This window comes from Mercenaria mercenaria, chromosome 4 (genome assembly GCF_021730395.1).
Source record: "Mercenaria mercenaria strain notata chromosome 4, MADL_Memer_1, whole genome shotgun sequence".
NCBI classification, from domain to species: Eukaryota; Metazoa; Mollusca; class Bivalvia; order Venerida; family Veneridae; genus Mercenaria; species Mercenaria mercenaria.
This window is the reverse complement of record NC_069364.1, coordinates 532,666-547,604: the sequence shown is the minus strand read 5'-3', so window position 1 is coordinate 547,604 and position 14,939 is coordinate 532,666. Positions and strand designations below refer to the sequence as shown.

Here is a 14,939-nt window from a genome sequence, read left to right as displayed (position 1 = left end):
AACATAAGTACTTCACAAAACAGTCAGATTGTCAAAACAGAATTAAAGATACAAAATATAATGAATTGTAGTTTACAACAATTTTTATTATTATTATTATTGGGGTTTGGCGGGTGGGCAATTTAACATCGATCTGAAGCGCTAGCCAATACACCTTTAGTTCAACTGAGAAGATTGCACGTGCTCTCGATTTAATATAACGCTCGAGTGGTTCCCTGACGAATAGGCGTTTTTCATTCATCTGTTATGTTTAGACAAGGAACTAGAAAACTGGATTACTTGACAACGACGATAGTTTATAGCTAACACACTTAGCAACGAGATAGCTATTAATTTCGGGAAAAAATAAATGTAATTATGTTTAGGCAAAATAATTTTTTATTATTTTCATACTTTTTGTTTAGTTTTATTTGTATTGTATTTTGGTATCCCTTGTTCACATTCAGAACCCATCACATACCCTTTCCGCAGTCTCTCTGTCCCTGTAATTTTTTTACATTTAGTTACTTGTTTCTGAGTATCCTCTTCCCACACCATTTCCCCCTTCCCTCCCCCAAAAAATTTTTTTTGTGTGTTTCTTAATATTTTTAGAGGTTGCCTGTGGTCATTAGATGACTCTTTATGTTTTAGGGGTTGGTAAGTCAAAGGTCAAGATCACTGTAACCTGAAAAATAATAAAGGAGAAGGCCTCAGCATATAGTAGTCTGACTTCTTTGGATGATTGCTCATGGTCAGAAGATGACCCCAGTTATTTTAAGCTCACCTGTCACATAGTGACAAGGTGAGCTTTTGTGATCACGCAGCGTCCGTCGTCCGTCGTCCGTGCCTGCGTTCGTCCGTCCGTCCGTAAACTTTTGCTTGTGACCACTCTAGAGGTCACATTTTTTGTGGGATCTTTATAAAAGTTGGTCAGAATGTTCACCTTGATGATATCTAGGTCAAGTTCGAAACTGGGTCACGTGCCGTCAAAAACTAGGTCAGTAGGTCTAAAAATAGAAAAACCTTGTGACCTCTCTAGAGGCCATATATTTCACAAGAGCTTCATGAAAATTGGTCAGAATGTTTACCTTGATGATATCTAGGTCAAGTTCGAAACTGGGTCACGTGCCGTCAAAAACTAGGTCAGTAGGTCTAAAAATAGAAAAACCTTGTGACCTCTCTAGAGGCCATATATTTCACAAGATCTTCATGAAATTTGGTCAGAATGTTCACCTTGATGATATCTAGGTCAAGTTCGAATCTAGGTCACGTGCCTTCAAAAACTAGGTCAGTAGGTCAAATAATAGAAAAACCTTGTGACCTCTCTAGAGGTCATATTTTTCATGGGATCTGTATGAAAGTCGGTCTGAATGTTCACTTTGATGATATCTAGGTCAAGTTTGAAACTGGGTCACGTGCGATCAAAAACTAGGTCAGTAGGTCTAATAATAGAAAAACTTTATGAACTCTTTAGAGGCCATATATTTCATGAGATCTTCATGAAAATTGGTCAGAATGTTCACCTTGATGATATCTAGGTAAAGTTCGCAAGTGGGTCACGTGCCCTCAAAATCTAGGTCAGTAGGTCAAATAATAGAAAAACCTTGTGACCTCTCTAGAGGCCATATTTTTCATGGGATCTGTATGAAAATTGGTCTGAATGTTCATCTTGATTATATCTAGTTCAGGTTCGAAAGTGGGTCACGTGCCGTCAAAAACTAGGTCAATAGGTCAAATAATAGAAAAACATTGTGACCTCTCTAAAGGCCATATTTTTCATGGGATCTGTATGAAAGTCGGTCTGAATGTTCATCTTGATGATATCTAGGTCAAGTTCGAAACAGGGTCATGTGCGGTCAAAAACTACGTCAGTAGATCTAAAAATAGAAAAACCTTGTGACTTCTCTAGAGGCCATACTTTTTAATGGATCTTCATAAAAATTGGTCAGAATGTTCTTCTTGATGATATCTAGGTCAAGTTCGAAAGTGGGTCACGTGCCGTCAAAAAGTAGGTCTAAAATTATTAAAATCTATTGACCTCTCTAGAGGCCATATTTTTCAATGGATCTTCATGAAAATTGATCTGAATGTTCACTTTGATGATATCTAGGTCAGTTTCGAAACTGGGTCACGTGCGGTCAAAATATAGGCCAGTAGGTATAAAAATAGAAAAACCTTGTGACCTCTCTAGAGGCCATATTTTTCATGAGATCTTCTTGAAAAATAATGAGAATGTTCACCTTGATGATGTCTAGGTAAAGTTCAAAACAGGGTCACGTACCTTTGAAAACTAGGTCAATAGGTCAAATAATAGAAAAACCTTGTGACCTCTCTAGAGACCATATTTTTCAATGGATCTTCATGAAAATTGGTCAGAATTTTTATCTTGATAATATCTAGGTCAGGTTCAAAACTGGGTCAAATGAGCTCAAAAACTAGGTCACTATGTCAAATAATAGAAAAAAACAACGTCATACTCAAAACTGGGTCATGTGGGAAGAGGTGAGCGATTCAGAACCATCATGGTCCTCTTGTTGTTAGAATGTCAAAAGTCAGAGTCAGCGTGACCTTGAAACTGAAAATGGTTTTGAATCAATAACTGAGAAAGTTGTGTGCTTATGGCTGTCAAACTTGATAGGGTGATTGCCTGTGATCAGTTGATAACTGTTATTGTTTCAGGGCTTGTAGGTCAATTTTAAGGTCAGAGATTAAAAATAGTTATTGGTCAGTAACTGGAAAATAATTGGGCCTACATCCATCAAACTTTATAGCTCTATTGTCTGATCCTTAGATAATCCATTTTGCTATTAATTAGGTGAAAGGTCAATTCCCAGCATTCATTTTCATCCAACAGGGTGACTTTGGGGGCATTATTTTTTTTAATGAGTTTTACAAATAGCTCTTAAATTTTTCACTTTTTACTCTATACAGAACCGGTCAGAAGAACCCCAGTCACAACACAAACCAGTGAGGAATCTGGAACTGTTGTCATGGATACAGATATGACATCATCAATGGCAGCAAAGAAAACATCAACTGTAGTACTCTTCACCTTGGAGGGGATGGAACTTGTCCTTTCTCAGGATACAAAGGTAGACAAAAAATCAAATTAATGTTATAACGTTACAAATTTCCATCTTTCTTGTTCATTTAGCATTAATGCAGTAAGATATTCTTAAGTGGATTAAAATACTGAGGCTTTTGATCAGATTAAATAAGGAAATTCAGTGGAAAAATTCCTGCTCCCAACATATACTGAATATAATTATTGTTTGAAGTATATTAATTTTTTTTGAAGTTTTATAGATATAAATATTCCTTAAGATAATTGTTGTTCTATATGATATTGCCATCTTTTATAAAATACTGGTACTAATTTTTGTTTAGGAAGAAGGTACTGTAGATTTTGCCAAACTGGTGATGGGAAAGATCAGTGGGACAGTGAACTCACGAGGAGACGGGGAAACCAAGGTTACTGTTGCCTTGGAAACACTATATGTGCTCAATATTAAACCAGATAGTAGACATGTTGTTAAAAAGTTAGTATATTTATTGATTACTATGTCATGTTAATTTGTGGAGATGTTTTAAAATGTTTACTTGTTGCTGCAAAATAAATCACACATTTATCACAGAATGTTGTGAAATAAATGTTGCACTTGCAAGGCTTGTACAAATATACCAGAGTATCAAATATAAATGACTGATTAAATTATGATTTGTTTTTACATAATTATTAGCTTGACTGCACCTTCTGATTACAGGATTTTGTATCATGACAAGGAGAGCGTAGAGAAGGAGACTGACTCCCGGCGACCTCTTGTATCTGTTATATACAAGATCAGTGGTGACGGGAACCAAAAAGGTGAACAATTAATGTAGTTTAATTAAATGCAAAAGATATATTTGCCTTATATTAAAAGTTCCCTTCCCTTTCGCTTTCATTAATCACAGAATCCATTTAAAAACTACCAGAATAATTCATTCCATGATGGAGGTAGAGGTACTGATGACAAATGTTCCAATTCACTATGTAACTATATGTCTTCTCTGAGAAATGACCTGGTTACTATAGTAACAAAATCAGTTTGAAATGAAATCTTTTCAGCTGACATCATGATGGAGAAAGTTACCATCAATCTCCAGATACCATACATATTGGAGCTGTCCAGTTTCCTCACAGAGGCACTGACTTCTCCTGTTACCATAGAGACACCAGCAGGCGGAGGTCATACCCCAGTACCAGCACCACCGTACAGTGGCAGTGAGGAAGGGCCAGTGATGACAGTGTATTTCTCCATGTCACAGCCAGAAATTGTCCTATTAGCTGATCCAGAATCACACAACAGCAGGATTATTGTGGTCAATGTAAGTTACCGTGATAAACTTTGTTGTAATAACTGCATTTGCTTTAATTTCAAAACAAACAAAAATAAACTGCAGAACTGAGTTTTGGTAATTACCAGACAAAAAGTCAAAATAAGGCAAAGTCTCTTTAAGACCTGCTACAATCAGAACTCATAGTTTTATGAAATGATTACACTTTACTTTAAATACAAGGTGATTAACTAAAGCTCTTCTGTATGGATATGTTTCATTGTCATTTTAATAGAAGTGGAAGTGAAAAGAATATAAATATTAGTGTCAATTAAGGTAATTCAATTAGAGTAAAACAGTAGATACATGTAGATATACATATTTTTTACTGTGTGTTATGTATTATATTATAGGCAGATATAGCATTTGAATATGTAGCTAATCCCACCCAGCAGAGGATGTGGTCTAAGATTGCCGGACTGAAAATGTTCTCCAGTATATATGGTGCTCCAGCAGACTATCAATCTAAGGTAAAACTGCAATAATACAAGGTGATTTTTGTATGCCCAAAGGGACGTATTATGTTATGATGCCAGTGTTCGTCCATCCGTCCGGCTGTCTGTCCGTCCATTAGCAGTTTTGTGTCCGCTCTGTAACTCTTGAACCCCTTGAAGGATTTCAAAGACAGCACAAATGTTCACCACATCAAGACGACGTGCAGAGCGCATGTTTTGGATGGCTTCCTTCAAGGTCAAGGTCACACTTATGGATCAAAGGTCATATGACTTTGTTTCATGTTCCCTCTGTAACTCTTGAACTACTTGAAGGATTTTAAAGGAACTTGGCACAAATGTTCACCACATCGAGACGACATGCAGAGCGCATGTAGCGCTTTAAGGTCAAGGTCACACTTGGGGGTCAGATGTCATATGACTTTGTTTCGTGTGTATATTGCTTTGCATTGCGGTGCTCTTGTTTTTATTTGGCAGATCCTTTTTTTGTTCACTAACAATAACTTTTTTTATTGAATTACTTCCCTTTTATGTTACTATAAATAGCTTATTTTGTAACTTTTTGTACCCCCCGACAACAAAGTTGTAAGGGTGGGGGTATACTGGTTTCAGATTGTCTGTCTGTCTGTCCGTCCATCTGTCCATCTGTCCGTAGACACAATCTTGTGCGCACCATCTCTCCTCATCCCCTTGACACAATTTAATGAAAGTTCACACAAGTGATCAGTAACAACAGTAGTTGTGCATGGGGCATGTTAGGTTCTTTCAGAAAAAAAAATTGAAGAGTTACGGGACTTATTTTTTGTTACTATACTATATACATAGACACAATCTTGTGCGCACCATCTGTCCTCATCCCCTTGACACAATTTAATGAAACTTCACACAAGTGATCAGTAAAAACAGTAGTTGTGCATGGGTCATGTTAGGTTCTTTCAGAAAAAATTTTTGCAGAGTTACAGGACTTTGTTTTTTTGTTACTATACTATATATATAGACACAATCTTGTGTGCACCATCTCTCCTCATCCCCTTGACACAATTTAATGAAACTTCACACAAGTGATCAGTAACAACAGTAGTTGTGCATGGGGCATGTTAGGTTCTTTCAACAACAAAAATTGCAGAGTTATGGGACTTTGTTTCTTGTTAACATATTATGTACATACAGTCTGCATATATAATCTTGTGCGCGCCTAATCTTCCGAAACCCTTGCACACAATTTAATGAAACTTCACACAAGTGATCAGTACCAACCCTTGTTGTGCATGGTGCATGTTATGTTCTTTTAGATAAATATTCTGCATAGTTACGGGACTTTGTTTTTTGTTACTATACTGTATACATACAGTCCACATAATTATGCAATCTTGTGTGCGTCAAATTGCATTGTACTGTGTCAGTGCATGTGGGGGGGGGGTACATTCATCACCTTTAGTGATAGCTCTAGTTTATTATTGGCTGTAGGGAAAAATCGAGACCACTTTTCTGTGGTACAACATAAATGGTACCTCCAATTTTTAGGTGTATTTTGACATATCTATACCTGGTAAGGATTTCTTTTGTGGACTTAGAATTTTTTTTTCTGTTGACTTAGAATTTTTTAAAATTTCTTCCCTTTGTTCTTACGTATGTACATGTATATGTACATGTAAATTTTGTTTTTGAATATTTCAGATGATAACGCCATGTGACCTTGAGTTCAGCCGATGTTATGATATAGTGAAGAATGAATTACAGATGTCGGTTAAGCTGGCAAAGTTGTTTATACATCTGACCCCACCCAACATGAGACTACTAATGGATGTTATCAGCATACTCAAACAATCTTCTGATCAGGTATACAATATATACAGAATATCTGAAACTTACTCATATCCAAATTACTCATGTTTAAGATATTAATTAATTGTGTGAAATGTCCAAAGCATGGTAATTTTTCTCTATTTTTTCGTTTAGAGGCACACTGGCATAATTTAGGTGATCTGGTGACCTTTCCAGTTTTTAATTGTGGAGGAAAATCCCAGGTGCTCCTCAGGGCATTATTTCAGACATGGGTGAGACCCTGGGTAAGAACCTTCTGCCGTCTCTAAGCCAGCTGGAAGGCTTCCTCATATGAAAAATTCTACATCATTTTAAGGTTTCCAGCAGACATAGGTGAGGGGCAAATGATTCCAAGTCATAGACCTTAACCATACTGCCATGGAAGCATGGAAAAGTCATAGACCTTAACCATACTGCCATGGAAGCATGGAAAAGTCATAGACCTTAACCATACTGTCATGGAAGCATGGAAAAGTCATAGACCTTAACCATACTGTCATGGAAGCATGGAAAAGTCATAGACCTTAACCATACTGCCATGGAAGCATGGAAAAGTCATAGACCTTAACCATACTGCCATGGAAGCATGGAAAAGTCAAAGACCTTAACCATACTGCCATGGAAGCATGAAAAAGTCATAGACCTTAACCATACTGCCATGGAAGCATGGAAAAGTCATAGACCTTAACCATACTGCCATGGAAGCATGGAAAAGTCATAGACATGAAAATAAATGTTGTTCTTATTTTACAAAAAGGATCAAACTTTCAGGGTACAGATGTGAAAGTAGATGATACAGAGGCTAGTGTATTAGACGATATGTGGAAAATAAAAACTGTGTCACCTGGGAGATGGATAGATAAATGTGAGTCAGACATTTGTGTATGTTTATGTCACTATTTGAGATAAACAAGGTCACTTCCAGTCCCAGGCACTCAGAGAAACATTGAATGGTGGATTGTAATTGTGTCACTGAAGAGTTGTGACATTGAGACCAACAGTTTCTGTCTTTTGTATTAAGGTCCAGCCCACATGCAGTACTTCTTGATTAAAGAATGCCCAGTCAAATAAATATTTTTTGTTTTGTTTGACTAAATCTTGCAAGTACTGATGATCTCTGTAGGAAATAAACCAGAAAATTTCTAATGCCAAGGAAAACTAGATTTGCTTCTACCAACACAGGCAAAAACAGTCCAACACTTAAGGAGGTAGGTTACCTTGTTACAAGGGTAAATTCAAATTAGTTGAACCGCAGCATCTTTTTGTATTTCGTGTAATATGAAGTTTTAACTGCTAAAATCTCAGTTTCGTTTGTCTCTGTCCCTTCAAGTTCAATTTTTATCCAGGTTTTAAGAACATGACCCTCCAAAGGTATTTCATATTGAAAGAAGAAGGAAAATGCGGATATTTAACACTTTTCAGTGTATTTTAGTTTCATTGATATCCGTAGAAGTCAGCATAATCTATAATTTTACTAGTATGCACGTTAGCTTTCTAATATAAGCTTAAAATGTATATGTCGCGGGGCTCGTGTTTCCATGGTAACGCATTTTCTCTCATTTTTAAACAACTATGTATAAAAATAAGGGTTTTCGACGGCTTCAGTGCCATTCTGTTAATAACCAACTTGGAATATTTGGGTAATATTATTAGCAAAATACCAAGCACTATACATGGTACCCTATTTTTCTTAAAGTTTAAAGTAACCATGGCAACAGAGGTGTTTAAAATGGCTCATATCTTGCTTTTTGTCGTAATTTCCTTTAAAATAATATTGAATAAGATTATCTTTCTAGTTGATGTAGCTTTAAAACATATTATTTCTAACGTAAGTTATATTTTCGTGTTATCTGCATTTATTCAAACAAATTTCTAAGCTTAGAATACTTACAGCAGTACCCCTCGTCTGGCATTTTTCATGGAAAAATCGTTCAGCATGCTACTATTATTCTCATGGATATTTTTGAAATGAAAATAAAAAGCCGAAGTTGTGTTTCTTAAATAGACTAGTGTCAACGCTTTTGAATTTTACATTTAGATACATAGGTCACGGGCTTCGTTTCCATGGTAACATCAATTCAATTCAAGAAACCATAATTTTCTACTGAAATTTGAACAATTTAGATCTTAGTTTTAGTATATAAGTACATATTATCAATGGAACCCGAAAAATAGGTATTACAAATCATACTGCTAGATTTTTTATTTGAAAATGGCCGTAACGAGTAACCTCTCGCCGTACTATATTCCAAATAACATTGGTTGTCATCATCCATTTTCTTACATTCCGCATAACATATCAAAATAACTGCATAAAAGAAGCAAAATACTGATTATTATCCAGTGCAAAAGACTCGTAAAAAATATTTCGGCAAATAATGGTTATTTGAAAATAGTTTGAATAAAGAAAATGCACAGAATTACGTACTTTCAAGATAAAAGCTATAAATTTTGCATGGTAACTGACACGTAACGTCATGACGTCAATGACGTCATTTTAAGGCAACATTGTTTTGAAGCGTTTCTGCGGCAATTTATTCATTATTTCTGCATTATTAATTCACAAAGATCGAAGACAGGTCTATGATTTGTTTTCAGAATAATGAATATACAAACACATTTAGTTTGTCGTAAACGTCGTCGTAAATCGTCACGTTAGCTTCCGGTTGGACATGCACACATACAAATATAAAGGTAACCTACCTCCTTAAACAGAAACAACCTTGTTTTCTGTCCATTTCTTTTTAGTGACTTTATATTGTCTGTAATATTTTTAATTTCCTCATAATTATACCTGTCAACTTTCTTATTCACAATAGTGCAGCATGTGGCAGGATCATATTTTAAGAAACTTGTTCTATGTATACAGTTAAACACCAGAGGTCACTAAAACTCACAAGGGGACGAGAAAAATGTTAAATCTACCCAGCATTTAGAGCAATCCAAACATAGAAAATACAAGGAAAATTTCTTGGGACCATTAGGCACAGTGCAACAGAAAGCTTGGGTGCTTGAACCATTGATGTCTGAGCAAGTGGTGTTTCACTCTACCTATATTCTCTTTTGGTCACACAATATGGACTAGACATGAGATGAACAGCCTAAACAGCACTTTATACATTGTGAACTGTTATGTTCAGATGATGACTTTTATATGAATGTTTACTGCATTGTAGGGAATGAGGAGCCAGCCACTGGTCCTGTGTTTGGCCCACTGGACCCTCCAATTGAGATGTTGACATTAGACATACAGGAAGTGTGTGCATTCTTCGAGGTTGAGAATCTAGATCAGACAGTACCGTTACTGTGTGTCCGTACATCTGTGGATGGAAAATTTTCCAACTGGACAAAACAGGTTAAACCTTCATTCTTGTCTGAAAGCAATGTGAAATGTTACCAAAATTTTGATCTTTGTTAAGTTAACAATGAATGACTTGCAGCAGTGTGAATGTTTTGTATGCATAGCATAGTTATCATTCATGTATAGAAATTTTTGTTTCCTTTTTCAGATGAGGTTGACAGCAGATCTGGAGCTAGATGTTTGTTACTATAATGAGAAATTGAGTGTCTGGGAACCTCTAGTGGAGCCAAATCTAGTACAAGAGGGACTGTATGAACCCTGGGCTCTCAAAATACAGGTAGAACTACTTTTGTTTCTACAACTAGAACATGTGTTTTAAATTATGATTCATGCACATTTTTGCTACAGGCATTTGGCTGATTAGTTGGTCAATAATGATGTTGGATAAGGTAAAGAACACCCATTTACAATTCAGGACAAAAAATAAATTCAAAACCCATTTATTGTGTATTTCTTGGAGAAAAGCTTTTTTCTTGGCAATGTGACATTTTATGATGACTGGCTGAAGGATGCTACATGCATACATGCCATAATTTTTCAGAACATTTCCGGGATTCTGAGTTCAAATTTCCGGGATTTTTACCCTTTGTCCGGGACATACACCATGACATTAGTATTCGTCTGTTTCATGCATAAATATCATAAAATTACATGTAGTTTCCGGAGATAAACGTTGTTCACTCGCTGAGGAATAATTTGCTGCAAATGTCGTCTAGCTTTCTAAGGGAGGTAAATAGGGTAATTCACGTCTATAGTTCGGTACGTGAATTGGTTGCGTTTCCGAGGTGAACAGACTTAGGAGGCTTACTACATACGAAGAATTAACCTGGTCTCCAGCTTATTTGGTATCATTTTAAAGCTTAAACGTTTATCTAATCATTAATGAAATGGAATCCTCAAAGGAATAAAATAAATCTTGTAAATAAAATCGATATAAAATATTTCGGGTTGGGTCAATTTTCATGGATCGGTCGGCAAAGGCATTCAGTAGTCGAAATTTTAATTTAGAATATGTGTGACAATCAATGTACATTTTAAAAGATTACAACCTTTTAAAATAATTATAGTTTAATTGACCGTTTTCAGCCATTTCTTCCATAAAGGCTACATGTAGCTTCACCGCCTACGTGCTAAAAACAACGAGATTTTCGGCTATTGTTCCTAACATTAAATTATCATAAAACTGTTATTGATTGCATAATTCTGTCAATTCATAATCAGGGTCATCAAACTAGCTGAATGTAAATTAATCTGGGTCATCAAAAGATCGCGCCGCGCGTTCAATACGAGTGTTGATCGGAGCTGGCTTAATCAACATGTGTCCCGCTCGAGGGCATGAAACTGATATCGGATAATTGGGAATAAACAATGTGACACCGAGGACTGTTTATTGTGTTTTAATAATGTATAATTCAACAATTTACAGACCAAAAAAACTAGTTTTTTGGGGGGTTATTTTTGTTTTCTGTATTTTTAATTTTCCAGAACATTTCAACACTGTCTGGGACACCGGGACAAGTATGTCATTTCCGGGACAATCCCGGACAATCCGGGACGTATGACATGTATGCTACATGTATTTAAAATGTGATAATAATTTCTTGGAACATGAATTGTGTAACTTTCTGAAAACCCTAATCCAGGACAAAAAATAAATTCAAAATCCATTTAGTGTGTATTCATTGGAGAAAAGCTTTTTTCTTGGCAATGAGGCATGCATTTAAAATGTGATAATAATTTCTTGGTACTTGATTTGTGTAACTTTCTGAAAACTTTAATTGTTTTTATTATTTATAACAGTGTGCTGGAATCAAATGATAAATTTCATTTTAGAAAAATGTATTAAGTTTACTTTTGTCTTTTCTTTAAAGATATTTCAAGCCCAGAGTTTTCCAATTGTGTGTAGCTATGACGACAATGGTCTAGATGTACCGGATGGTCTTCAGTCTGACGTTGAGCAGATGATCAACCGGAACCATTTCCGGTCAAGTAGTAGTGAGAATGAAGCTGATGAGGAACTCGACTCACCAAGTGAAATGACAATCCTTAGGCCTAAAAATACTCGCCGGAAAATCCGTATTGCCAGTGATAAAAGTTATGGTAAGTGCATGACTGTGTACTTACATTAATAGTACATATGATTTTTTATTTTTCTAAATTTGCATTTTAGCAGTATTTATATTAGGTCAGACCAGTGTAACATTTTAATCATTTGCTGTGTACATAGGTATTTCATATGCTTGCAATATATTGATTTTAACTTGTAGTCTTGAATATTGTAAAATCAGAAATTTTCATAAGGGATTTATTTTCATTATATGCACAAACTGAATGTCCCTTAATGTTGGGACACCCTAATATTGGGACACCCTCAAAATTTGTACTTGCAGAAATAAACATCCACAAAATTGTGTTAGTTCACAAGTCTGCTTTACATAAAAAAATACTCTACCTTGTAAACTAAATTTGATTTTGAATACAGCAAACTTTGAACCTCATGAAAATGTCTGATTTTATGGTATCATATGTAATGTAACTAACAAGAATTCTTGTTGTTCTAACAACTAATTCTCCTCATTTCAGCAGTAACTATAATATATAGAAGTTTATTTTAAGTGATGCTGTCAGTAGTGAAATTGTATGGTATTCACAAGAAGAAATTACTTATAATCTTTTGCCATACAAACCTTTTATTTTAATTCCATGCATTTTCATATGATTTATTCAAAAAAAGACTCAAGTATTGACTTGAAAAGATGAGATTTCATTTTAAGAGTCAAAATTTACAAATTTAAAGGCAATAGAATAATAATAAAATTAGTTAATAAGAAATATTTTGTCATACAGTTTTTTTCTGTGTTCAAAAGCAGTTCTGCTTCAGAGAAACTTTATTTTATAATCTCACTGTTCTGGAGAAATTATATTTGATAATCAAACTTTTCGATATCAGGATATAATCCACAAAAAGGAAGTGACTTTTTATGAAGATTGTCTTTTTGTAAAAAACGAACATTAAAAAAAAAGCCTTTTTGTTGCAAATTAAGTTACAAAGAAAAGAAAAAAAAGCATATTTTGAGCTTTAGCGTACATTTTCTTCATATTGAAAATATGTCTGTATTGGTAATGAGAACAGAAAACTGCCACATTTGCAAGCTTTCCAAAGCAGTTTTACATTCAGCTTTCTATGTAGCAGGTATTCCAGGCTTTTATTATTGTTGTTTTATGTAGGAAGTATTAGCAATATTACAATAACACATTTTCAGAATCATTAAGTCGGCACAGTAGCGTGCAAGGAGAGTCGGACTCAGAGAGTGAGAGTCTTATACATACAATAACGAACAAACTTGGCAGTATCTTCACAACAGATAGTAGTGAAGATGCCGATGTCAGCGAAACTGATGATAATGACGAGGGACTCGACTGGACCCTCGATAAACCTATATTTTTAACCCCACAGGGACCTGTGAAGTTCAGAACTGGTTTGTTGCTGGTGTTGTATTGCTGATGTTATGTTGTAATTATTTGTGTGCAATTATTCAGTTATTTCTTGACACAGTATTTGTGCACAATTATTCTGAAATCAGTTTTGCATACCACAGAAAATAACTACCTTCGCAACATTTTTTCTAACATATTCTAGTTTGTAGTTCTCATCCTGAGCAAATATAACAAAACAAAGGTCTAATTTGATAAAGTAGCTGTTAAATATAGCAGCCATTTTCCTCAGAGGAAAGGGGTTGTGTGGCAAAAAGGAACATGATTTGGTCCTTATGGGAGTTAATAAATGCATTTATGCAAGACAATTTGTTATCCATATTTCTTTTATCTGATTTCAGAAGCACACTTTCTTGTAATTATTTCCTTGTATTTTGTTTAATAGCTAGGTTTAGTTAATTCATTTCAAACTGTTTTTTTTTACAGGTTGTATGTGTTCCTCCAAAATCATTTATATATGACTTTTAATATTTTTGTTCACATTTTTCTGTTTATTTATAATGACATATGGAATTCAGTTTTTTTATTTTCACATTTTCAAGGTATCCAGTCAAGTACAGGTATATTAAGTCCAAATATTTATTGCTTTATTATCAGTTTTCCTGCATATATTATTGGATATCTGAGTTTGGGACTGAAAAGATTGGTTTTCAGCGTGGCATATATTTCCATGTAGAAAATGCAATATTCTTTTGAGAGTGTGTAATTTGAAAGTATAAATGTGAAATAAAGACTTGCAGCCTTGATGAATTTGAATGGTATTAAAGTTCTTGGCTATACTGACCCTGTTTCCACAAACTTTGGTTCTGAATTATTTCTTGTTCTACTGTGAAATTCTTCAAAATGACTGGCACAGATGTTTGTAGTTTCAGCCAATACAGTTATTTTGTGTGGAGTATGAATTCTTTGATTAAAGATTTTGAAATTAGAATTAAAAATACATTTATTTGTTTCTTAAGATTTTAATTTTCATGGATCAAAAACCACTAATTCCACAAAATGTGTCTTTCACACAATACTGATTTCACAGTATACATGAGAGTAAAGCCCACTATAGAGTAGAGGCGAAAGGTTAGAGACGGCGAAAGTTGGGTCACAAAAAGCTTTTTTTGCATGTTCACTGCAAAGCTAACATTCTGATGGAATTCATTCTCATATAAAGTACAGTGCAAACATTTTAGAACAATACCTACAACAACAACAAAACAAGCAAAAAAAAAAAAAGAAGATTGTTAAGCGGAGGAGAGGTTATTAAATCACTGAGAAATTTTTCAGATGGGAAAGAAACTCTTCTATAGATGTGCTGTTAGCAGAAGTTAAACTTCATTCATGTCATTTTGAATAACTAAAAGTAAGAATGAAGAATATTTCAGTGGTTCTCTAATGATGATGATCGGCTTCTATGAAAATGAATTCCAGCTATTCATCTGTTATTGAATGTCTGCATTATG

At 34.9% G+C, this 14,939-nt stretch overlaps 1 protein-coding gene across 7 annotated transcripts in view; it reads left to right on the top strand.

The window, feature by feature from the left end:
• The window catches only part of LOC123552574 (intermembrane lipid transfer protein VPS13A-like), a 169,673-nt gene that overhangs the window by 91,522 nt on the left and 63,212 nt on the right, over positions 1–14,939 (top strand). For 5 of the 7 annotated variants that reach the window (XM_053540069.1, XM_053540068.1, XM_053540067.1 and 2 more), the window contains 11 exons: positions 2,911–3,071; positions 3,367–3,518; positions 3,744–3,844; positions 4,088–4,347; positions 4,710–4,826; positions 6,486–6,647; positions 7,404–7,497; positions 9,809–9,987; positions 10,142–10,270; positions 11,865–12,093; positions 13,257–13,472. In XM_053540069.1, coding sequence (XP_053396044.1) covers positions 2,911–3,071; positions 3,367–3,518; positions 3,744–3,844; positions 4,088–4,347; positions 4,710–4,826; positions 6,486–6,647; positions 7,404–7,497; positions 9,809–9,987; positions 10,142–10,270; positions 11,865–12,093; positions 13,257–13,472 — 1,800 coding nt within the window. Of the gene's footprint in view, positions 1–2,910; positions 3,072–3,366; positions 3,519–3,743; positions 3,845–4,087; positions 4,348–4,709; positions 4,827–6,485; positions 6,648–7,403; positions 7,498–9,808; positions 9,988–10,141; positions 10,271–11,864; positions 12,094–13,256; positions 13,473–14,030; positions 14,049–14,939 lie in introns of all 7 variants that reach the window. The other 2 variants (XM_053540071.1, XM_053540072.1) reach the window with 2 other exon arrangements.